Below are 23,549 nucleotides of genomic sequence, written 5' to 3'. Positions count from 1 at the left end.
CAGCCTCGACCTGCTAGGCTCCGGCGATCCTTCCGGATCTACTTCCTGGAACTACAGGCATGCACTACCACGCCCTGCTAATTTTTGATTTATTGTAGAGATGAGGTCTTGCCAAGTTGCCCAGGCGGGTCTCAAACCCGCGGGCTCAGGCAATCCATTCACCTCAGCCTCCCAAAGTGCGGGATTACAGGCTGAGCTACCGAGCCCAGCTACAGTAAATATTAATAACAGCTTTGGAAAATGGACTTTGAGGTGGTTGACAATTTTACTTTTTATTAGTGCACTTCAGTTGATATGCTTTTTACTGCAAACACATATTGTTATTTTTTTACAGTTCACATAAAAATATATGTGTGAGAAAGGTTAAGATTATTTTGAAAAATAATAATGAAGGGAACTTGCCCTACCAGATAAATAACAAAACATATCTACAGAGTACACACTACAGTGATTAATTATGGCATGGGAATAGAAAAACAGGCCTGCCATTCAGAATAGAGTACACAAGTATCCCATGAATATATCATAGACTAACAAATAAAAGTGATTTTTCAAATTTGTAGGAAAAGGATTAGCTACTCTGTAAATAGTAATAGATCTATTGGCTTTCCAAAATAATAAAAGATATTAAAAGCATCAAATTGATTGAAGATTTAAATAATAAAAAATAAAATGCTAGACAAAAACATAGACTATCTTGGGATAAGGTGGATCTTTATAAGTGTGACTTGAAACCCTGAAGCTATAAAATGGTTTGACAAGTTGCACTACAAAAATTAGAATCTTCTGAACAGCAGAAGATACCACAGAGAAATAAATAATAAGCAGGAATAATATTTCCAATACACATAACAAGGGGTTACTATTTCTGCTAAAATCTCCCACAAAGCAGTAAATAAAGTAAAATAATCCAAAAGAAAGTCAGGCAAAAGCTATGAAGTGAGAATGAAAGAGAACACAAGAGCAGCAAGTTTGGAAGCTGGAAATAATGTGGACAAGTCATAGTCCTGAGCCTGCCTGGAAAGCTGAACCCTAAGCCAGCAGTGGGGAGAACATGACAGTTCATTGACATAAGAAGACGCCCAATCAACTCAAGAAATAGGAGGACCACGTGCATCTGGAGTAGGGTAAAATGGGGCTGAAACAGGATGCCTGACTGAAAATCTTAAAAAGATTGCCTACCCAGTGCTGCAGAACCAGGAGACTGGTATCTCCTCCCCAATGGAAAGTCCATTCTCTGGAGAGGATTAAACCAAGGGTCTCTAGATACGGGGACAGCAGGCACTGTTGGGGGCAGGGACATCATGCTGAAAAGAGGGAAAATAAAGTGAAAAAAACATGTACTGAATGCTAAGATGCTCCTCAACCCACTTCCACAACTTTTCCCCCCAACTTGGGTCCCACAAAGCTGATAGCCAGGTGCGTCTCTTCTAGGCAGGAGCAGGGAAGAAGTCAGACCCAGTTGGAGAAGAGACTGCCAGATACTAACATCCAAGATCCCTGGGAAACAGCTGGCCAAGTCACTATGCGCTAAAGGTCACCATAACAAACACAGTTTCCAGACAACTTTTTAGTAACTAGGATCTTAAATATGAGCAAACAGTCAAGGTTCACCACATGTTTGAAGAAAGCCTCTAAAATGAATGATAGAGGCTGGGTATGCTAGCCCATGCCAGTAATCTTAGCACTTTGTGGGGCTGAGATGGGAGAACTGCTTGAGTCCAGAAGTTCAAGACCAGCCTGGGCAACATAGTGAGACCTCATCTCTACAAAAAATAAAAAATTAGCCAGGCATGGTGGCACAAACCTGGAGTTCCAGCTACTCAGGAGACTGAGACAGGAGGATCACCTAAGTCCAGGAGGTTGAGGCTGCAGTGAACCGCGATTGTGCCACTGCACTCCAACCTGACTGAGACCTTGGCATTTTAAAAAAATGATAGAGACTAAAATAAATGATCACAAAACTTGGAGGAAACAGATTACTCAGAAAAGAAAAAAAACTCAATAATTTATATTCTGAAAGGGATAAGAGATGATCTTATATAATTAAATGAAAGCAGAATGCTACATTAAAAAGGAATATCCAGAGACTAAAAAATGCTTTGAAATTCAAAACATGGTAGCAAAAGTGAAAATGTTATGCTACTAAAATATGAGAGCAAAAATAATACAGTTAAGAAAATTGAATAAAAACTCCAACACTGGTGACAAGATGCCAATGGGCACCATCTTCTCAGTTCCAGGACCAGGTAGAGACTTGTAGTGCCCCATCCAGCTCCACAGCCTCCATCTTGGGACCCAGAGGCTATCCTCACATCAGACTTGGAGAGATAGACAGACTTGGAGAGATAGCCCCTTCCCCCATGCTGGAACAGGCACAGATGCCTCAGATCTGAGTGGGAGACTTGACAGCAGCAATAGTGAGTAGGCTGAGTCTGAATCTGATCCATCCTCCTTCCACAGCAGTCTGTGGGGCATCTGACCCACGCTGAAAGCAACCCTATCAGCCTGCACTGAGAGTGGAGGGGAGGGGCTGGAGACAAGAACCACTTCCTAAGGCAGAGGCACAGCAGGAACCTGGAGTCACAGAAATGGTCACCGAGCTAGTCTTTTTGTTTGTTTGTCTTTTGTTTTAGTTTTTTCTTCTCTCTGTTTTTGTTTACATTTTTGTACTTGCTTTGTTTCTGTTATTTTAATTTTAAGATTTTCTGTTTGTGCATGGGTATTTTTGAGGGAAAGTACACCAACGGGGATCTTGTTGGTTTGTATGATTGTCTGTATGTTTTTATCTTTTTTGTTTTTTTCTGTCTTTCTCTGTTTCTCTGTTTATTCGTTAGTTGGTACACCTGTCTGTTTTCCCTCTTCTTCTCTCTCTCCACCTCCTTTTCATCTTCCTCCTTTCCTTTTTCCATTATTTTCCCTTTTCTTATCTCATTTTGCTTTCAGGGAGCAAACAGCCACCCCCACTGCATGGACAGCTTGTGAGGTAGTGGGAAGGGGGTTCCAGCGATACTGTCAGGGGATACTGGGATCTGCAGATAGCTTCTGAATCACAGCTTCTTAATTAAATCTCAAAACTGCAAAAAGCACAGGCCCCCACCCCCAGTCCAGCTTCAGAATTGAACAAAACCAGAGAATCTATATAAGAAAGAATAGGAGATTGAGCAAACAGAAATAAAAGCTATCTACCCTATCACTGAACAACAGAATTAAAGAAGAGGTAGCTCGGTTCGGTGGCTCAGCCTGTAATCCCGCACCTTTGGGAGGCTGAGGTGAGTGGAATGCCTGAGCCCACGGGTTCGAGACTCACCTGGGCAACTTGGCGAGACCTCATCTCTACAATAAAATAAAAATATTAGCCGGGCATGGTAGCATGTGCTTGTAATTCCAGCTACTCGGAAGGCTGAGGCGGAAGGATCGCCAGAGCCCAGCAGGTTGAGGCTGTGGTGGCCGGAAGCGGCCACTGCACTCCAGTCTGGGTGATGGAGTGAGACTCCAACTCAAAAAATAAATAAAGGAAGGAAGGAAAGAAGGAAAGAAGGAAAGAAAGAAAGAAAGAAAGAAAGAAAGAAAGAAAGAAAGAAAGAGGGGGGAGAAAAACCTATACAAATGAAGAAAAACCAAAGGAAAAATATGAGTCTCACACAGACCTCTGAGAGGTCAGCCACTGAGAATACAGACTTCGGCACTCAACCAATGAAGAGCCCCCAGAATGACGGTCTCAAACCACAAACCCAGATATCAAGATATTAATAGAGAGAAATAAATGAGGAGAGACAAGAGGAAAGAATGAAGGAGTTGATAGTTGAGATAAAAGCATTAAAGAATATAGTGAATGAAATAAATAAACTAATAAGCATAGAAAGCAGAAATAACCAGGCAGAAGAATCTCAGAGCTTGAGGACCAAAATATGGAACTAACCCAAACTGTTAGAAACACAGGAAAGAAGAACAAAACCTCCAAGGGATGAGCAAGTATTTTAAGAGGCCAAACCTAAGATTAATTGGAATCTCTGAGGCAGATAAAGAGACAGAGACCACCCTGGAACAAACATTCCATGAAATTATCCAAGAAATCTTCCCTCATCTCATCAGTGACATAACCATTCAAACACAAGAAGTTCAGAGAACCCATGCAAGACAACAAATGAGGAGACAAACTCCTAGACACATAGTAATTTGCCTACACAACGCAGGTATAAAAGAAAAAAATCCTAATGGTAACAAGAGAAAAAGATCAGACCACCTACCAGGGAACACCAATTAGAATAGCAGCAGACTTATCTACAAAAATACTTCAGACTAGGAGAGCTTGAAGTTCAATCTTCAAAGTTCTCAAAGATGAACAATTTTAACCAATAATTACTTATCCAGCTAAGCTAAGCTTCATCAGTTACAGAGAATTAAAATCCTTCCCAGATATTCAATCCCTAAGATTTTATGCTGTCTCCAGACCAGCTGTACAGGAAACACTTAAGAAAGTATTAAACACAGAAGAAAGGAAAAAAAGAACGACAGTGTCATTCCTAAGAATGCAGGAAAAAGATTGAAAACACACATAAATCAACCCAAAAATCAAAAGAAACACAACAAACAACAAACAGCAGCAACAACAAACTCTATAAGAACCTCATGACAGAGATAAACTCTCACTTCTCAATAATTAACCTGAATGTGAATGGACTAAATGCACCACTGAAAAGACAGAATGATAAATTGGATAAAATATCATGAGGCAACAATATATTGTCTCCAAGAGACTCATCTTACCAGAAAGGACACTCAAAGACTCAAAGTAAGAGGATGGGAAACAAAATTTCAGGCAAACAGAACACAAAAGAAAGCATGAGTCACGATCTTAATATCCGACAAAATACCATTTAAGATTTCAAAGCTGGGCTCGGTGGCTCAGCCTGTAATCCCGCACCTTTGGGAGGCTGAGGTGAGTGGATTGCCTGAGCCCGCGGATTCGAGACCTGCCTGGGCAGCAAGACCTCATCTCTACAATAAATCAAAAAATTAGCTGGGCATGGTAGCGTGTGCCTGTAATTCCGGCTACTTGGAAGGCTGAGGCGGAAGGATCACCGGAGCCCAGCAGGTCAGCCTGCGGTGGCCGGGAGCGGCCACTGCACTCCAGTCTGGGCGACAGAGTGAGACTCCAACTCAAAAAAATAAAAAAAAAAAAGATTTCACAAATTTAAAAGACACAGAAGGTCACGACATAATGATAAACAGTTCAATGTATTAACAAGGAATATTCATCCTAAACATATATGCACCCAACATAGGAGCACCAACTTTCATAAAGCAGTTTCTAGGTAAACTAAAAAAAGATATTGATTCTAATGCTATCATAGCTGGGGACTTAAAAGTCCTAGACAGATCATTAAGATAAAAAGTCAACAAGGAGATCTAGAACCTCAACATGATGCTTGACCAAATAGACTTAATTGATACCTACAGAACACTCCACCCAACAACCACAGAATATACATTCTACTCATCACCATGTGGAATGTACTCTAAGATCGACCACATCCTCAGCCATAAATCAAGCATAAGCAAATTCCATAAGATTAAAATTCTGCCACGCACCTTGTCAGACCACAGTGGAATAAAAATAAATATCAAGACCAACAAATTTCCCCCAAAACCCTCAAAGACATGAACACTAAACAGCATGATGCTAAACAACTCCTGGGTCAACATGGAAATAAAACAAAGATTAAAAGATACCTGGAAACAAATGAAAATGAAGAAACATCTTACCAAAATCTCTGGATGCCATGAAAGTAGTATTATAAGGGGAATTCATATCTCTACAAACACATATGAAGAAAATGGAAAGATCCTAAAATAACAGCCTAACAAATACCTAAGAAAGCTAGAAAAGCAAGACCACCATAATCCTAACTTCAGCAGGAGAATCCAGATCACCAAAATAAAAACCCAAATTTGGGACACAGAAGATAAAAACATAATGTGAAAAATCGATGAAACCAAAAGCTGGTTTTTTGAAAGAATAAACAAGATAGATGGATCCCTAGCTAGACTGACCAAAAAAAAGAAAGAAATAAAAAGTCCAAATAAACACAATCATAAATGCAAAAGATGAAGTCACAACTGACCCCAAAGAAATACAAAAGATTATCAAAGATTACTACGTACACCTGTATGGAAACAAACTCAAAAACCTAAATGAAATAAAGGAATTTCTTACATCACACAACCTCCCCAGGTTGAAACAAGACGAAATCAAGACCCTAAATAGACCAATAACAACCCAGGAAATCGACTATGTCATAATACAACTACCTACAAAAAAAAGCCCTTGACTAGATGGCTTTCCAGGAGAATTCTACAAAACAAACAAGAAGGAGCTGATACTAATCCTATTGAAGTATTCCAGGTAATTGAGAAAGATGAAACTCTCCCCAAATCATTTTATGAAGCTAACATCACATTGATATCCAAACTGGTAAAGAGCCAACAAAGAAAGAGAACTACAGGCCAATATTCTTGATGAACACAGATGCTAAAATTCTCAACAAGATTCTAGCAAAAGGGGATCCAATAACACATCTCAAAAATCATCCACCATGACCAAGTAGGCTTCACCCCCAGGGTGCAGGACTGGTTCAACATCTGTAAGACCATAAATGTAATTAAATACATCAACAGATGTAAAGACAAAAACCACATGATTATATCATTAGACATGGAAAAAGGTTTTGATAAAATCCAGCACACCTTCTTGATAAAAACCCTCGAACATCTAGGCATACATGGAACGTACCTCAAAACAGTAAGAGCCATCTATGAGAAACCCACAGCCAACATACTGCTAAACAGACAAATTGGAACCATTTCCCCTGCAAACTAGAACAAGGCAAAGATGCCCACTCTCACCTCTCCTCTTCAAATTAGTATTGGAAGTCCTAGCTAGAGCACTCAGACAAGAGAAGGAAATCAGGGGTATCCAAATAGGAAAAGAGGAGGTTATGTTATCCCTCTTTGCAAATGACACAATTCTATATCTCGAAAACCCAAAAGAATCTGACAAAAACCTCCTTGCACTGTTAAAGGACTTTGGCAAAGTCTTAGGGTATAAAATCAATGTGCAAAAATCAGTCACATTCCTATACACCAACAATAAACAAACAGAAACCCAAATAAAAGCCACAATCCCATTCACAATAGCCACACAAAAAATGAAATACCTTGGCATCTTCCTAACCAGAGAAGTCAAAGACCTTTACAACAAAAACTACAAAACACTGCTCAAAGAAATCAAAGATGACACAAACAAATGGAAAAATATTCCATGCTCATGGATTAGAAGAATCAACATTGTTAAGATGTTCATCCTACCTAAGGCAATCTATAGATTTAATGCAATATCCATTAAATTACCAGCAGCATTCTTCTCAGACTTGGAAATATGTAAACATAAATAACCACAAATAGCCAAAACAATCCTCAGCAAAAAACAAAAACAAAGTGGGAGGCATCACGCACCCAGACTTTAAGCTTTATTATAAAGCTACAATGATCAAAACAGCCTGGTATTGGTATAAGAATAGGCATATAGACCAATGGGACAGGATAGAGATTCCAGAAGCAAAACCTCAGTTTCTCTACCAACTCATCTCTGACAAAGCCTCCACCATCAACCACAGGAGAAAGGAAAACCTATTCAGTAAATGGTGCTGGGAAAACTGGCTGACCACATGCAGAAGATTAAACAAGACCCCCTACCTATTGCCATACACAAAGATCAACTCTAAATGGATCAAAAACCTAAACGTAAAACCTCAGACTATAAGAACCTTTGAAAATGCAGGAGATACCCTATGGAAATTGGAACTGGAAATGAATTCCTGGTCAAAACCTCAAGTGCCCATGCCATAAGAGATAAGATAGACAAGTGGGACCTCATCAAACTGTCAAGCTTCTTCAAAGTCAAGAAACCATTGAGAGAGCAGGGAGACAGCCCACAGACTGGGAAAAATATTTGCCAACTATATGTCTGATAAAGGTCTAAATCTATGATCTACAAGGAACTCGAATGTGCCAAAAAGAACAAAACAAACAGCCCCATTACAAAGTGGGCAAAAGATATGAATAGGCACTTCTCAAAAGAAGACATATAAGCAGCCAACAGATACATGAAAAAATGCTCGGCCTCACTAATCATCAAAGAAATGCAAATTGATACCACCTAACTCCAGTCAGGATGGCCATCACCAATAACTCAAAAAACAACAGATGCTGGAGAGGATCTGACGAAAAGGGAACACTTCTACACTGTTGGTGGGAATATAAACTAGAACAGCCTCTGTGGAAAGCAGTGTGGTGATTCCTAAAAGATTTGAAAATTAGGTTTCCATACGATCAAGCATTCCCCATTCTGGGAATATACCCAGAGGAACTCAAATCACTCTATGAAAAAGATACCGGCACAACGCATGTTTATTGCAGCATTATTCACAATAGCAAAAACATGGAACCAACCATGCTGTCCATCGAAAGAGGACTGAATTTAAAAACTGTGGTACATATACATGATAGAATATTATGCAGCCATAAAGAAGGACAAAATTATGAACTTTGCAGCAGCTTGGATGGATTTAGAGTCTATAATACTGAGTGATCTATCACAGAAACAAAGAACCAAATATCTAATGTTCTCACTCATAAGTGGACCTTGAACAGTTATCATAATACTACAAGAAAGCAATTGGCAGTAGTGGGAAACTGCCAGGGGAGAGGGGGGAACACACCTCATCAACAAGGGTACCTGCATAATGAACATTTGTGTACGTAACCCTGAATTGTACCCCTCGTATTTAAAATTACAAATTAAAAAAAAATCTCTCCAAAAGCAGAGCAAAAAGACAAAAATACAAAAAATAGAAAAGATAAAGAAAATCAGAGGATTGGTCCAGGAGGTCCAACATTTGACTAATAAAGATACCAGAAGGAGAAAGTAGAGAAAGCAGAGCAGTGGAAATTATTAAAGATGTAAGTAGGGAAAATTGGAGAACTTAGATTGCAGAGGTCCATTGAATGTGCTGGTTGTTTTATAGGAGGCAGTTACATGCATATTTCCTTTACAATAAATCATTAAACTCTATAGTTATGAATGTACAGAGTATGCACTTTTTCTGTGTATGTGTTATATTTCACAATTTTTTAAGTTAAGGAAAAAAAGATCCACCAAGTGCTCAACAGTGAATTAAAATAAACCCACATCACGACACATCATAAAATTTCAGGACTCTGAGGTTAAAAGAGCCTATAAGCTTCCAGAGAGGAAGGAAACAGATTTCAGAAAAAGGATCCAGAATTAGCATGGGGCCAGACTCAGTGGTTCATGCCTGTAATCCCAGCACTTTGGGAGGCAGGGGTAGTAGGATTGCTTGAGCCCAGGAGTTTGAGACTAGCCAGGGCAACATAGTAAGACCCCCAACTCTATTATAAAAAATAATAATAACAAAAATATTTTTAAAATAATTAGGTAAGAGGATTGCCTGAGACCAAAAGTTCAAGACTAGACTGAGCAACTAGCCAGACCTCCTCTCTACAGTAAATAAATTAGCTGGGCATGGTAGTATGCCTGTAGTTACAACTACTTGGAAGGTTGAGGCAGATGGATAGCTAATAAAGAAGAGGCCAGAGAATCAGGAAGAAAATGAGGAGAATATGAAGGATCCTGAAAACCAAGAGAATAGCTTGCTTCAAGAAGGAGGGTATGTTTAATAGATCAGGAAGAAAAGGAGTTTAAAGTATCCAGTGTATCTAGTGACATGGAAGTCACGTAACAAGAGCAACAATCTTTGTGTATTAGATTATCAAAAATTTAAAGGATTTATTTAGTTATCAGACTATAGAGAAATGGCACCATCATGTTGTCAGTATCAGTATAAACAAGCACTATGTTTTTGTTTTTGTTTTGAGTCAGGGTCTCATTCTGTTGCCCAGGTTGAAATACAGTGGCATGATCACAATGATACAGTTCACGAAGCCTCGACCTCCTGGGCTCAGGCTATTCTTCCACCTCAGCATCCCAAGTAGCTAGGACCACAGGTGCTCGCCACCACACCCAGTTAATTTAAAAAAAATTTTTTTTTACAGATGAGGTCTCACTAAGTTGCCCAGGCTGGTCTCGAATTCCTGGTCTCAAGCAGTCCACTGGCCTCAGCCTCCCAAAGAGTTGGGATTACAGGCGTGAGCCACTGCACCCAGCTGTAAACTAGCACTTCATTTTTGATAAGTAATTTGGGAACACCTATCAAACATAAAATACATATAACCTTTGATATAGAGATTCCTTCACATATTTATCCACAGAAAAACTTGTACGTGTGTCAAGCGAGTGCAAGAATGTTGATAGCTCTTCATGCGAAATTTGGGGCATGGGGAAGGAACTACATCTCTAGTAAGTGGGGACAGGATAAATAAATTTAATTAAATAAACATGTCCAATGGATGCCTATGTAGCTGCTTATAAATGAAGTAGCTATGATTGAACTACCATAGAATGGTATCTCTGTCATATTAAGTGAAAAAAGCAGAACATAGAGCTCCCATGTTTCCAACACTGTAGATATAGTAATAGCTATGAATACACCTTATAATATAATGACAATATAAATTTGTTTATAAATGCATAGATTAAAAAAACAAAAATAGGGAGGTAGGGAGTAGGGGCAAGGGTTTAAAACCACTTATCTGGTACAATGTTCACTGTTTGGGGAATGGAGACACCAGAAGCCCAACCCCCACCAATACACGCTATGCTTGTGTAACAAATATGCCCTTTTACCCCCAATCTAAAAAAAAAAAAGACAAAAGTATAAAAACTGTGAGAAACCGGGCTTGGTGGCTCAGCCTGTAATCCCACGCCTTTGGGAGGCTGAGGTGAGTGGATTGCCCTAAGCCCGTGGGTTCGAGACTCACCTGGGCAGGCAAGACTTCATCTCTACAATAAAATCAAAAAATTAGCCAGGCGTGGTAGCGCGCGCCTGTAATTCCGGCTACTCGGAAGGCTGAGGCGGAAGGATTGCCGGAGCCCGGAAGGTCGAGGCTGTGGTGGCCGGGAGCAGCCACTGCACTCCAGTCTGGGTGACAGAGTGAGACTCCAACTCAAAAAAAACCCAAAAAAACTGTGAGAGGTAAAAATCTATAAAATGGGATTGCGGGGGGCAAAGGAAAGCATTTGCATTTCTTCTAGTTGATTTTTTTAACCAAAAAAAGTATTATTTTTCTCAAGTGAAAGAATAAAAGAAAAAAGCATTTTTATCAAATTTTTAAGGAGAACATGAAAGGATGAAAGAATAAAACATCAGCTAAGGCATTAGAATGGTCAGTGGTCTGATGTCTTACCTTTCCGGAGGCAAGTTCTCACCATAGACTTTGCTGACAAAATCTGTTAACTGAAACTTTGGGCAAGATGCTGTGTCTTTCTCACAGTCTTCACAGTGCACAGACAGAAGCAGCTCGTTCAGAAGCAGTAGCACTTGTGGGTTGGCAATGTCCCTTGCCGAGCATGTGTTTAGAGCCGCATACAACACTGCCTCCAGCCACCTGATATTGAGGGTTATGCCCCCTACACGTCAACGAGAAGGTAATACCCATTAGCACCACCAAGAACCATCGCAGGGAACTTAGAACGAGACCCAGACAGTGACCAGCCACCTTCTTCCAAGACAGGTTGGTAATATGAACCACAAGGTAAGCAAACACTCCTCCTTCCTAGACCATGAGCCCCAAGCACGGCATGTGTTGACCATCCCAGAGGACACATATGACTAATGTAGACATTGCCAATGCCAAAAGTGTCTCTAGAATAGTCCTTGCTGATAAGGAGAAGGAACTGGGAAAACTGCAAGATTAGAACAGGGGAAAGCCATTCGAGTCCCAGACATCATATCCTCCTGTTGAAAGAATCTCTCTCCGCTGTGTTTCCAGCTTGTCCTCGAAAGGTCCAGAGAGTCAGGCTCCTCAGCATCCCTAATCAAGGCTGCTTCTTACTGCCAGACACTGTTTCCATACCAAACCTCAGTAGCTGAGAATATGCCCTCCCCATGTCCCCAGGGATGAACTTCACAGCAACCTGGATGGAATTAGAATTTATAATACCGAGTGATCTCTCACAGAAACAAAGAGCTGAGTATCACATGTTCTCACTCATAAGTGGACCTTGAACTACTGTAATACTATAACAAAAGGATTGACAGTGGCAGGAAACTGTGGGGGGCAGGAGCAGGGAGGTGGGATTGACAGTAGTCAAGATCTGCCTGGGGAGGGGGAGGCACACCTCATCAACAAGGGGAACTGCACAATGAATATTCGTATATCTAATCCTGAATTGTACCCCACAATATAAAAAAATAAAAAAAGATTGCAACAGGCCAAGGGTAAAGTGATTTTCAAAAGAATGACATTACCAGCAGAACTGTAGGGACAGGTGGCCTGAAGAATCATGGGATCTTGGAGAGCAGCCGTGACTTCCTTATTGGACCCCCAGATGTTGGCAAAACCTTCAACACAATGATATTGAGGCCGCAAGATATTGGTGTGGTTCAGTAGTAGTTTCAACCTGGAAGTAAAGCCACCAAGACATGGGGTGCAGCACCAGGACTGGAATAAACAACCACAGGGTCCCTTATGTCCACATCCCACCCAGCAACAGATGCCTCTGCTCAGCACAGCACTGCTCCAGGGCAAATGCAGGTCTGGGTCTGCACTGAGGGATAAGTGAGTTGGGTTGTTCGTTCACCCACCTAACAAATACTTATATATTGAATGTTATCACGTGCCAGGCACTGGGCTAGACACTAGGGGTACATAAATTATATTTGACACATGCTTTCCATAGCTCTTCATATTGTTAACGGGTGGTTTCCCTTCTCATCGACACACAAGGAAAACACTATTCAGTATTCAAGTCATGGGAGGCAATGTTCTATTATAGTTCTAAGCATTTGCATAGCAAAGAAAATGTCCCACCCACAAGCACTGTTTGTGGGTAAGTGGGAACGATACTATTAGAGACATTGTCTAGGTCCTTCCTGCTTATTACTGGGAATGACCAAGGCCACAGTGGAGGTGGGAGGCAGAGGTCTGCGATGAGGACCCAGAGCAGTTCTGCCAGCCCTGTTCTCACCCTAACAAGACACCTGGGTATTGGAACAGCAGCTACAAGGCTGTACACGATGCAGGTCTTCTCAAGGCTGGTTTGAATTTCTACACAGATATTGGGCAGCTGGGATGGCAGGCAGCAGAGGAATATCACGTCGGCCCAGGCCACCAGGTGAGGGTTTTGGTAAAAGCACTGGACCCCCAGTTTCTGGAACTCATCTGGGAGGGACAAAGGAAGACAGAAAGGGCACAGCACATGGAAGACATGGGAGTTCAACCTGAACATCAACTGTGGGGGAAGAGGATCACTATTTCCTCTGGGTAAATCAACCCAACTCTTGTTGCCCCATAAATCAGAAACCATTCCCACCAACCTTCAAGAGCCAAGCAGCAATGCCCTAAGTCCATCCCAAAATCAGCTGGTGCTGCTGTAGCAGTGCTTGAAATTATGAGATGATTCATCTTTATCTAACTTTTAGACCAAATGCTAGAATTTTTCAGTCTTTCTTTTTTTTAGGAAGAAAAAAACTCAGTCTTTTACTCCAATTTACTGAGGCATAATCATATGTGCCAGATAACGTACAAAGTCCTTTACGCACATTATCTAAGGTAGTCCTCACAGGGACCCTATGAAGCACACACTAGTATTTTTCCCATTTTATAGATGAGGAAACTGAGGACTTAAGAGGTACGTGACTTATCCAAAGTTACACCACTACTGGCTTGAGTTGGTGGGAAAGACTAGGAGAATGGAAGAGTGTAGAATAGAGGCTGGGAGGATTTTGGAAAGATTGAACAGTTTCTGTAAGGTATATCCAACTTATTGTTAATAGGCTATTTATAAATGAAGACAGAATGTGATAACACATGTAGTTGCAATAAAAACACTCACTAGTCCAACCTGGGGAACTTGGCAAAACCTCATCTCTACAATAAACAAAAAAATTATCCGGGCATGGTGGTGCATGCCTGTTGTTCTGTTACTTGGAAGGCTGAGGCAGAAGGATCACCTGAGCCCAGAAGGTCGAGGCTGCAGTGGCCGTGAGCATGCCACTGCACACCAGTCTGGGTGACAGAATGGGACTCCAAACAAAACAAAACAAAAAACACTCACTGGAAGTTAATCGTTTTGTGGTGTGTGTGTGTGTGTGTGTGTGTGTGTGTGTGTGTGTGTGTGTGTGTGTGTGTGTGTGTGTGTAGGGATAGGGGTCTCACTTTGTTGCCCAAGCCATTCTCAACCTCCTGGCCTCCAGCGATCCTCCCATTTTGGCTTTCCAAAGTGCTGGAATTACAGGTGTGAGCCACTACAGCCAATGGGGTAATCATTTGATATTTATTGCAATACTGATTTTCAAAAGTAAGAATTTTAAGTGTATACTCACATCTGGTGGAATGTTTTAAATGTTATTGGAAAACAATATGTCACATGTTGGCAAGTGAGTTTTTGTTTTGTTTTTTGTTTTTTTGAGTCGGAGTCTCACTCTGTCACCCAGGCTGGAGTTGCAGTGGCACATTCATGGCCACTGCAGCCTTGAACTGCTGGGCTCAGGCAATCCTTCCACCTTAACATTCCAAGTAGCTGGAACCACAGGTGTGCACCACCATGCCTGGTTAATTATTTGATTATTGTAGAGATGAGGTCTCGGCAAGTTCGCCAGGCTGGTCTCAAACCCCTGGACTCAGGCAATTCTCTCACCTCCACCTCCCAAAGTCCTGGGATTATAGGCATGAGCCACGACACCTGGCAGCAAGTAAGTTCTTAACCACTGAAAGTACATGGAGGCCAGTTATGGTGACTCACACCTGTAATCCCATCATTTTGAGAGGCCAAGATGGGGGAACATAGTGAGACTTTGTCTCTAAAAAAAATTTAAAAACTCACTGGGCGTGGTGGCATGCATGTAGTTCCAGCCACTTGGGAGGCTGAGCTGAACCCAAGAGGTTGAGGCTATGGTGAGTCATGATTGTGCCACTGCACTCCAGCCTCGGTGACAGAATGAGACCCTAAAAAAAAACAAAAAACTCTAGAGGAATAAAAATTTGTGTCCTACCAAAAAAAAAAGTACATGGCAAAAGTACATGGCAAATGTGTTGCTGAGTTATCTGGATTCTCATAAACCTGGCAGATGGGCAAAGACTGAGTTTAGAAGACAAGCACAGGCCAGGCTCAGTGGCTCAGCCTGTAATTCCAGCACTTTGGGAGGCTGAGGTGAGTGAATTGCCTGAGCCCACAGGTTCAAGACCCACCCGGGCAGCTTGGCGAGACCTCGTCTCTACAATAAATCAAAAAGTAGCTGGGCATGGTAGCACACACCTATAGTTCTGGCTACTTGGAAGACTGAGGCGGAAGAATTGCCGGAGTCCAGCAGGTCGAGACTGCAGTGGCTGGGAGTATGCCACTGCACTCCAGTCTGGGTGACAGAGTGAGACTCCAAATCAAAAAAAAAAAAAGAAGACAAGCACAGCCATCATTCTTTTCATGTGCATGCAAGCTGACACTGAGCATCTTGCATTACTTCCTTATGCAACACACAGTGATATATTAAAGCTGTGATTTTATTCTAATAAATATATTGCGTCCCAAAGAATATACTTTGTGCTTTATTGAAATATCACATACACTAGTCCTATGGATGGGATTAAGAAACATGCCTTGAAGGCCAGGCCCTGTGGCTCAGCCTGTAATCCCAGCACTTTGGGAGGCTGAGGAGAGTGAATTGCCTGAGCCCACAGGTTTGAGACCAGCCTAGACAACTTGGTGAGCTCTCATCTCTACAATAAATTAAAAAAATTTAGCCAGGCATGGTAACATGTGCCTGTAGTTCCCGCTACTTGGAAGGCTGAGGTGGAAAGATCACTGGAGCCCAGCAGATTGACGCTGGGGTGACCATGAACGTGCCACTGCACTCCAGCCTGGGCAACAGAGTGAGACTCCTACTCAAAAAATAAAAAAGAAACATGCCTTGAATGATAAGAGTTTTTTAGTTTAATATAAAAAAAAAAATTACAAGGCTGGACATGGTGGCTCATGCCTGTAATCCCACAACTTTGGGAGGCCAAGATGGGAGGATTGCTTGAGGCCAGAAGTTCGAGACCAGCCTGGGCAACAGTGAGACTCTGTCTCTACAAAAACTTAAAAAATTACCTGGGCATGGTGACATATGCCCATTGTCCTAGCTACTAAGGAGGCTGAGGTGGGAGGATGCGCTTCAGTCCAGGAGTTCAAGGTTACAGTGAGCTATGATGCCAGCACTGTCCTCCTGTCTGGGCAACAGAGCTACACCTTGTTTCTTAAAAAAAAAAAAAAAAAAGGCTGGACTTGGTGCTTGGTGGCTCACACCTGTAATCCTAGCATTTTGGGAGGCTGAGGCAGGAGATTGCTTGGGCCCAGGAGTCCAAGACCCGCAACACAGCAAGACTTTTTCTCTAAAAAAATTCTAAAAAATTAGGCATGATGGTGTCCACCTGTAGTCCCACCTACTTGGGAAGCTGAGATGGAAGGATTGCCTGAACCCAGGAGGTCTAGGCTGCAGTGAGTCATGACGGTGCCACTGTACTCCACCCTGGGCGACAGAGTCAGACCCCAACTCAAAAAAAAGAAAAAGTCTCCCAGCACTGAAAAAGGTGTCGTGAAACGGGTGTTCTTATACAATGCTGGTTAAACTTTATACCTGAAAACTTTTTTTGATGTCAATTTGCAAAAATAGATTAGAAGTTTCTTCAAAAATTAAACATGACCCAGCCATTTCACGACCAGGTATTTACCCAAGAAAAATGAAAGCAGTTGCCCACATGAACACTTGTATACAAATATTCATAGCAACTTTATTGGTAATAACCCACACCTGGAAGCAACCTAAGTCAACAGATGAATAAGCTGCAGAATAATCATGTGATGAAATACCATCTGGAAGTTGAAAGAATTTGGATATGAAAAGTTTTTACATGAAAAAACTTGGATATATTTCGAACTAATTATGCAGAGTAAAAGAAGTCAGCCCGGAAAAAAAAATACAAAAAACCTGCAAACTGTATGATTCCATTTATATAAAATTCTAGAAAATGCCAACTAATCTCTGGTGTCAGATGAGATCATTGGTTTCTTGAGTAGGGAGCAGCAGGGAGGTAGAGAGAGACGCTCACACACATCAAGAGGCAACTCTGGGGAGCGAAGGGACGCGTTCATTACCTGGATGGTGTTGCTGGTCTCACAGGTGCAAGTGTGTCAAAACATCAAATTGTATCCTTTACTTATGTGCAATTTACTGTATTCAAATACTGTTTTAATAAAGCTGTACCTATTCTTTGACCTAATAACTTATTTTGAAAAGTATGTACAAGAAAGTTCAACTAAATAAGGTACAGTTAAAAACATTATGTGTATTATATACATTATGGTACCTCCATACTTCAGAATACTATACAACCTTAAAATCTTTTTTGTATTGAAATTAATCTCATACTGATATAATTATATTGTAGGCTGGGTGCAGTGGCTCACACCTGTAATCCCATTACTTTGGGAGGTGGATGTAGGGGGTGGGGAGGGGGGGCGGGAGCAGATTGCTTGAGATCAACCTGGCCAATATAACGAGACCTCATCTCTACAAAAAAATATAAGAAGTTAGCCAGGTGTGGTGGCGCATGACTGTAGTCCCAGCTACTTGAGAGGCTGATGCCAGAGGATCACCTTGGGCCTAGGAGTTGGAGGCTACGGTGAGCCATGATCATGCTACCACACTCCAGCCTGGGCAACAGAGTGAGACCCCCAACTCAAAAAATTCAGTAAATCTTATTTTTAAAAATATAAGACCAAATGCAATAGTTTGGAACTGCTTAACACCCACCAGACTCTAACTGGTTCAGTTAGAAGATTTGATCCCTATATGGAAAGCCTCCCTGTGTCAAAGGCCCAGAAAGATAATTCACCACTGAGGGCACAGGGAGGAGAAATGGATATAAAACATGCAAATGGAGGAAAAAGTTGTTTTAAGGCACAAGGTAGCAAGCTATCTTTCTAACTTTTCTCAGGGCTACTAAACTGAGAGCTCAGCAGGCCATATGCAAGGATTCCTCTTGGAGCGAGAAAGGGAGGAACAGACCTATTCATTTATTTATTCATTGAGTTGGGGTTTCACTCTGTTGCCCAGACAGTTTATCACAGTCTCAGGCTACTGGGCTGAAGGAATCCCCCTCCTCAGCCTCCCAAGTTGCTGCAACCTCAGGCATGTGCCACCACGCCTGGCTCATTTTTTTGTTTTTTCATAGAGATGATGAGGTCTTGCTATGGTGCCCAGACAGGTCTTGAACTCCTGGGCTCAAGCAATCCTTGCGGAGAGGGGCCCTTCTAAAAGGACTTCACCACATCCAAACAGCACAACCAAGCCCCCTTTCAATCACACACTGCTCCTCACCCAGGGCCTCTGGCCTCCGAGTGGAGATCCTCAGGCTCTCAGCAGGGACGGGGACAAGTTGCATCAGTGTGCGAGCCAGCTGCTTCCCAAGGTGGCCGCCTCCAATGATGCCCACCTTTAACTCCTTCTTGTCAGGAGTGGCCAAGTTCAGTGATCCACTTGAGAGACATCTGGAAGTTTGATTCTTATGTAATAAGTCTCTGGAGAATGAATAGATACATACATACATAGATGCACGCACACACTGTAGCTCTTAACTGTCAACCTCAGATATTCTCTGCTCTTTCTTTTATACAGCAAACGTGGTTTTGATGGTAATTTTGTTATATATATCTTTTTACCATGATGAAAAATACATACCACCTTGCAAAACTGAAACTCTACTCCTTTTGAACATGTCTTTTCCCTCTCCCCTAAGCTCTGGAACTACTGTTCTATTTTTTGTTTCCATTTAGCTATTTAGGTACCTTATCTAAGTGGAATCATGCAATATTTGTCTTTTTGTGACTGGTTTATTTCACTTCGGATAATGTTCTCAAGCTTCATCCATATGAATTTTGGAAGTTTTTGTTCTATTTATACAAAAATTTAAAAAGCCATTGAGATTTTTCATAAGAATTGTACTGAATCTGTAGATTGCTTTGGGTAGTATGGACATGTTAATACTACTAGGCCTTCCAATCCATGAACATGGGATGTCCTTCCATTTATTTGTTTCTTCCTTAGTTTTTTTCAGCAATGTTTTATAGTTTTCAGTGTACACATCTTTCAAGGTTTATCACTAAGTATTGTATTCTATTTGATGGTATGGTAAATGGAATTGTTTTATTAATTTTCTTTTCAGATTGTTCATTGTTAGTGTACAGAAATGCAAATAGTTTTTGTATGTTGATTTTGCATCCTGCAACTTTGCTGAATTGTTTACTAGTTCTGGACAGTGCTTTAAAATAAAGTCCTTAGGGTTTCACATTTAAGATCATGTCATTTGTGAATAGAGATAATTTTATTTCTTCCCTTCCAATTTGGATGTCTTTTCTGTATTCTTCTTTTTCTTGCCTCATTGCTCTGGCTAGGACTTCCAGTACTATGTTGAATAGAAGTGGTGAGAGTAGGCATCCTTGCCTTGTTTCTGGTGTTTGAGAAAAAGCTTTTAGCTTTTTTTTTTTTCAATCACTGGGTATGATGTTAGTTGTGGACTTTTCATATACAGCCTTTATTGTGTTGAGGTAATTTTCCTCTACTTCCAGTTTGTTGAGTGTTTTTATCATGAAAGGGTGTTAAATTTTGTCAAATGTATATTCTGCATAAATGTAAATGATCACATGACTTCTGTCCTTCATTCTGTTAATGTGGTGTATTTTATTGATTTTGTGTGTTGAATCATCCTGCATTCCAGAAATAAATCCCACTTGGTTATGGTGTATAATCCTTTTAATGTTGTTGAATTCATTTTGCTAGCATTTTGTTGAGAATTTTTGGCATCAATATTCACCAGGGGTATTGGTCTGTAGTTTTCTTGTAATGTCTTTGTCTGGTTTTGGTATCAGGATAATGCTGGCCTCATAAAATGAGTTTGGAAGTGCTGTTTTCTCCTCTTCAATTTTTTTTTTTTTTGGAGGGTTTGAAAAGAAGTGGTGTTAATTCTTTAAATACTTGGCAGAATTTTCTAGTAATGCCGTTTGGTCCTGGGCTATTCGTGGGAGGTATTTTGGATTGCTAATTCAATCATACTAGTCATAGGTCTGTTCAGACTTTTAGTTTCTTCATGATTTAGTCCTGTTAGATTACATGTTTCTAGGAATTTTTCCATTTCTTCTAGGTTTTCCTGTGTTGCTATATAATTGTTCATAGTTGTCTCTTATGATCTTTCCTATTACTGTGATATCAGTTTTAATGTCTCTTCTTTCATTTCTGATTTTTTTATTTTTATTTTTTGAGTTGGAGTCTTGCTCTATCATCCAGACGCAGTACAGGGGCACAATAGCAGCTCACTGCAGCTTTGGCTTTCTGGGCTCAGGCCCTCCTGCTTCAGCCTCCTGAGCAGCTGGGACTGCAGGCAGATGACACCATGCTGGCTAATTTTTTGATTCTGTAGAGCTGAGGTCTCACTAGGTTGCCCAGGCTGGTCTCAAACTCTTGGGCTCAAGCAACCCTTCCTCCTCAGCCTCTCAAAGTTCTGGGGTTATGGGAATGAACCACTGAGCCTGGCTCATTTCTCATTTTTGTTATTTGATTCTTCTCTTTCTTAACTAGTCTAGTAAGGGTTTGTCCATTTTGTTGATCTTTTTTTAAAAAATAGCTCTTATTTTTTCCTATTATTTTTACATTCTCTATCTTGTTTATTTCTGCTCTAATTACTTCCTTTTGCTAACTTTGGATTTAGCTTGTTCTTCTTTTTCTAGTTCCTTGAGGTGTAAAGTTAGGTTGTTGATTTGAGATCTTTCTTCTTCTTCTTCTTTTTTTTTTTTTGAGTTGGAGTCTCACTCTGTCACCCAGACTGGAGTGCAGTGGCCGTTTCCGGCCACCGCAGCCTCAATCTGCTGGGCTCCAGTGATCCTTCTGCCTCAGCCTTCCGAGTAGCTGGAATTACAGGCGCACGCTACCACGCCCAGCTGATTTTTTTGATTTATTGTAGAGATGAGGTCTCACCTGCCCAGGCGGGTCTCGAACCCACGGGCTCAGGCAATCCACTCACCTCAGCCTCCCAAAGGTGCAGGATTACAGGCTGACCCACTGAGCCTGGCTCTTTCTTCTTTTTTAATGTTGGCATTACCCCTATAGACTTCCCTCTCAGTACTCCTTTTGCTGCAACCCATAAGTTTTGACATGTTTGTTTTCATTTTCATTTGTCTCAAGATATTTTCAAATCTTCCTTCTTCCTTGAACCATTGGTTATTCAGGAGTTTGTTAATTTCCACATATTTGTGAATTTTCCAGTTTTCCCTTTGCTATTCATTTCTAGTTTCATTCCACTGTGGTTAAAAAAAAGGTAGGTGGTATGATTTGAATCTTCTCAAATTTGTTAAGACTTGTTTTGTGATTTAACATGTGATCTATCCTGGAGAATGTTCCATGTGCACTTGAGAAGAATGTATATTCTGCTGCTGTTGGGTAGAGTGTTCTGCTTTTATCTGTTAGGTTCCAATTGATCTACTGTGTGGTTCAAGTTCTTCGTTTCCTATTGAACTTCTATCTGGTTGTTCTAACCATTATTGAAAGTAAGGTATTACAATCTGCTACTATTTTTTATCCAGTCCAGTTTTGATGGGCAGCACAGTTGGTTCCATGTTTTTGCTATTGTAAATAATGCTGCAATAAACATGCATGTGCAGGTTACAAAAAAAATATATATACACACACACACACACACACACACACACACACAGTCTGCTACTATTTATTGTGTGCCTTCAATTCTGTCAATATTTGCTTCATACATTTGAATTCTATGATGTTAAGTACATATATAATTGTTATATATTCCTGGAGATCTTTTAATCATCATATGATGTCATTCTTTGTCTCTCATGACAGTTTTTGACTTAAAGTCTATTTTGTCTGATACAAGTATGGCTACCTTTGCTCTTTTTTGGTTACCATTTGTGTGGAATAGCTTTTTCCAGCCTGTGTATGTCCTAACATCTGAAACGAGTCTCTTGTAGACAGTACATAGGTTGGACCTTGTTGTTGTGCTTTTTTAAAATCCATTCAGTCACTCTGTGTCTTTCAATTAAGGAGTTTAATCAATTTACATTTAAAATAATTATTGATAGGAAAGGACTTACCACTGTCATTTTGCTGTTTTCTATATGTCTTGTAGTTATTTTGTTCCTCTCTTCCTCACTTGCTCCCTTTGTGTTTCACTGATTTTTTTGTAATGACATAATTTGATTCCTTTCTTATTTTCTTGTGTATCTTCTGCTGGCATTTTCTTTGTCATTACCATAAGATATTACATAAAATCTTAGAGTTACAACAACCTGTTTTAAATTGATAACAGTTTAACTCCAATCACAATCATAAATTCTACCTTCTTTATCTATTCCACCCTTTTAACTATTTTTTTGTGATCTCAAAGGACCACGAAAATCTCCTGACTTTGGTACAGAACAAATCATGGATTAGTGGTGATTTCCTTTAGTGAATGGATACAAGTGGATGTCATTGTGATTTTTATTATTTCTATTGATGTCACAAATCATATCTTTTCTATTTTGCATCCATTAATATAAACAGTACTGATTATTTTAAGCGTTTATCTTTTAAATCCTATACCAAAATTAAAAATAATTTAGGCACCATCCATTACAGTATTATAGGACTATGTATATGCCTATATCTTTGTCTTTACCAGAGAGTTTTATATATTTGTATACTTTTGTGCTGTTGTCTAGCATCTTTTTGCTTCAAACTTAAGGACTCCCTTCAGCCTTTCTTGTCAGGCAGGTTCAGCAGTGATTAACTGTCTCAGCTTTTGTTTATCTAGGAAGGTCTTTATTTTTCTTTCGATTTTTGAAGGATGGTTTTGCCAGTTTTTCTTTCAGTACTTTGAATATATCAAAGTACTCCCTTTTAGCCTGTAATGTTTCTGCTGAGAAACCCATCGATAATCTTATGGAAACTCTCTTGTGTGTAACAAGTTGCTTTTTTTCTTGCTGCTTTCAATATTCTTTGTCTTTGACTTTTGACAGTTTATGTCTCTGTGTGGTCCTCTTTGGGTTCAGTCAAGTTGGAGTCCTTTGAGATTCTTAAATTTGGATGTTCATTTCCTTCCTCAGATTTGGGACTTTTTTGGCCATTATTTCTTCAAATAGGCTCTCTCTACCTTTCTCTGCTTGTCTTTTCCTTCTGAGATTCCCCTAATGTGTGTATTGGCTCACTTGACGGTGTTCTGTAAATCCCTTAGACTTTCTTCAGGATTTTTTCTGTTCTTTTTGCTCCTCCAATTTGATAATTTCAAATGACCTTTGAGTTCACTGATTTTTTTTC

At 40.4% G+C, this 23,549-nt stretch overlaps 1 protein-coding gene across 1 annotated transcript in view; it reads right to left on the bottom strand.

Annotated features, from left to right (window-relative positions):
- NOXRED1 (NADP dependent oxidoreductase domain containing 1) overlaps nucleotides 1–23,549 on the bottom strand; it is a 32,410-nt gene that overhangs the window by 6,000 nt on the left and 2,861 nt on the right. The window contains exons 2-5 of the mRNA XM_008057059.2: nucleotides 18,561–18,760; nucleotides 13,185–13,365; nucleotides 12,453–12,604; nucleotides 11,389–11,611 (exon numbers count right to left, since the gene is read on the bottom strand). Of these exons, the coding sequence (XP_008055250.1) occupies nucleotides 11,389–11,611; nucleotides 12,453–12,604; nucleotides 13,185–13,365; nucleotides 18,561–18,760 (756 nt within the window). The remainder of the gene's footprint in view (nucleotides 1–11,388; nucleotides 11,612–12,452; nucleotides 12,605–13,184; nucleotides 13,366–18,560; nucleotides 18,761–23,549) is intronic.

This window comes from Carlito syrichta, unplaced genomic scaffold (assembly GCF_000164805.1).
Source record: "Carlito syrichta isolate Samal-C Ts95f unplaced genomic scaffold, Tarsius_syrichta-2.0.1 Scaffold302712, whole genome shotgun sequence".
Classification (NCBI taxonomy): Eukaryota; Metazoa; Chordata; class Mammalia; order Primates; family Tarsiidae; genus Carlito; species Carlito syrichta.
This window is presented reverse-complemented; position numbering and strand designations above follow the sequence as displayed.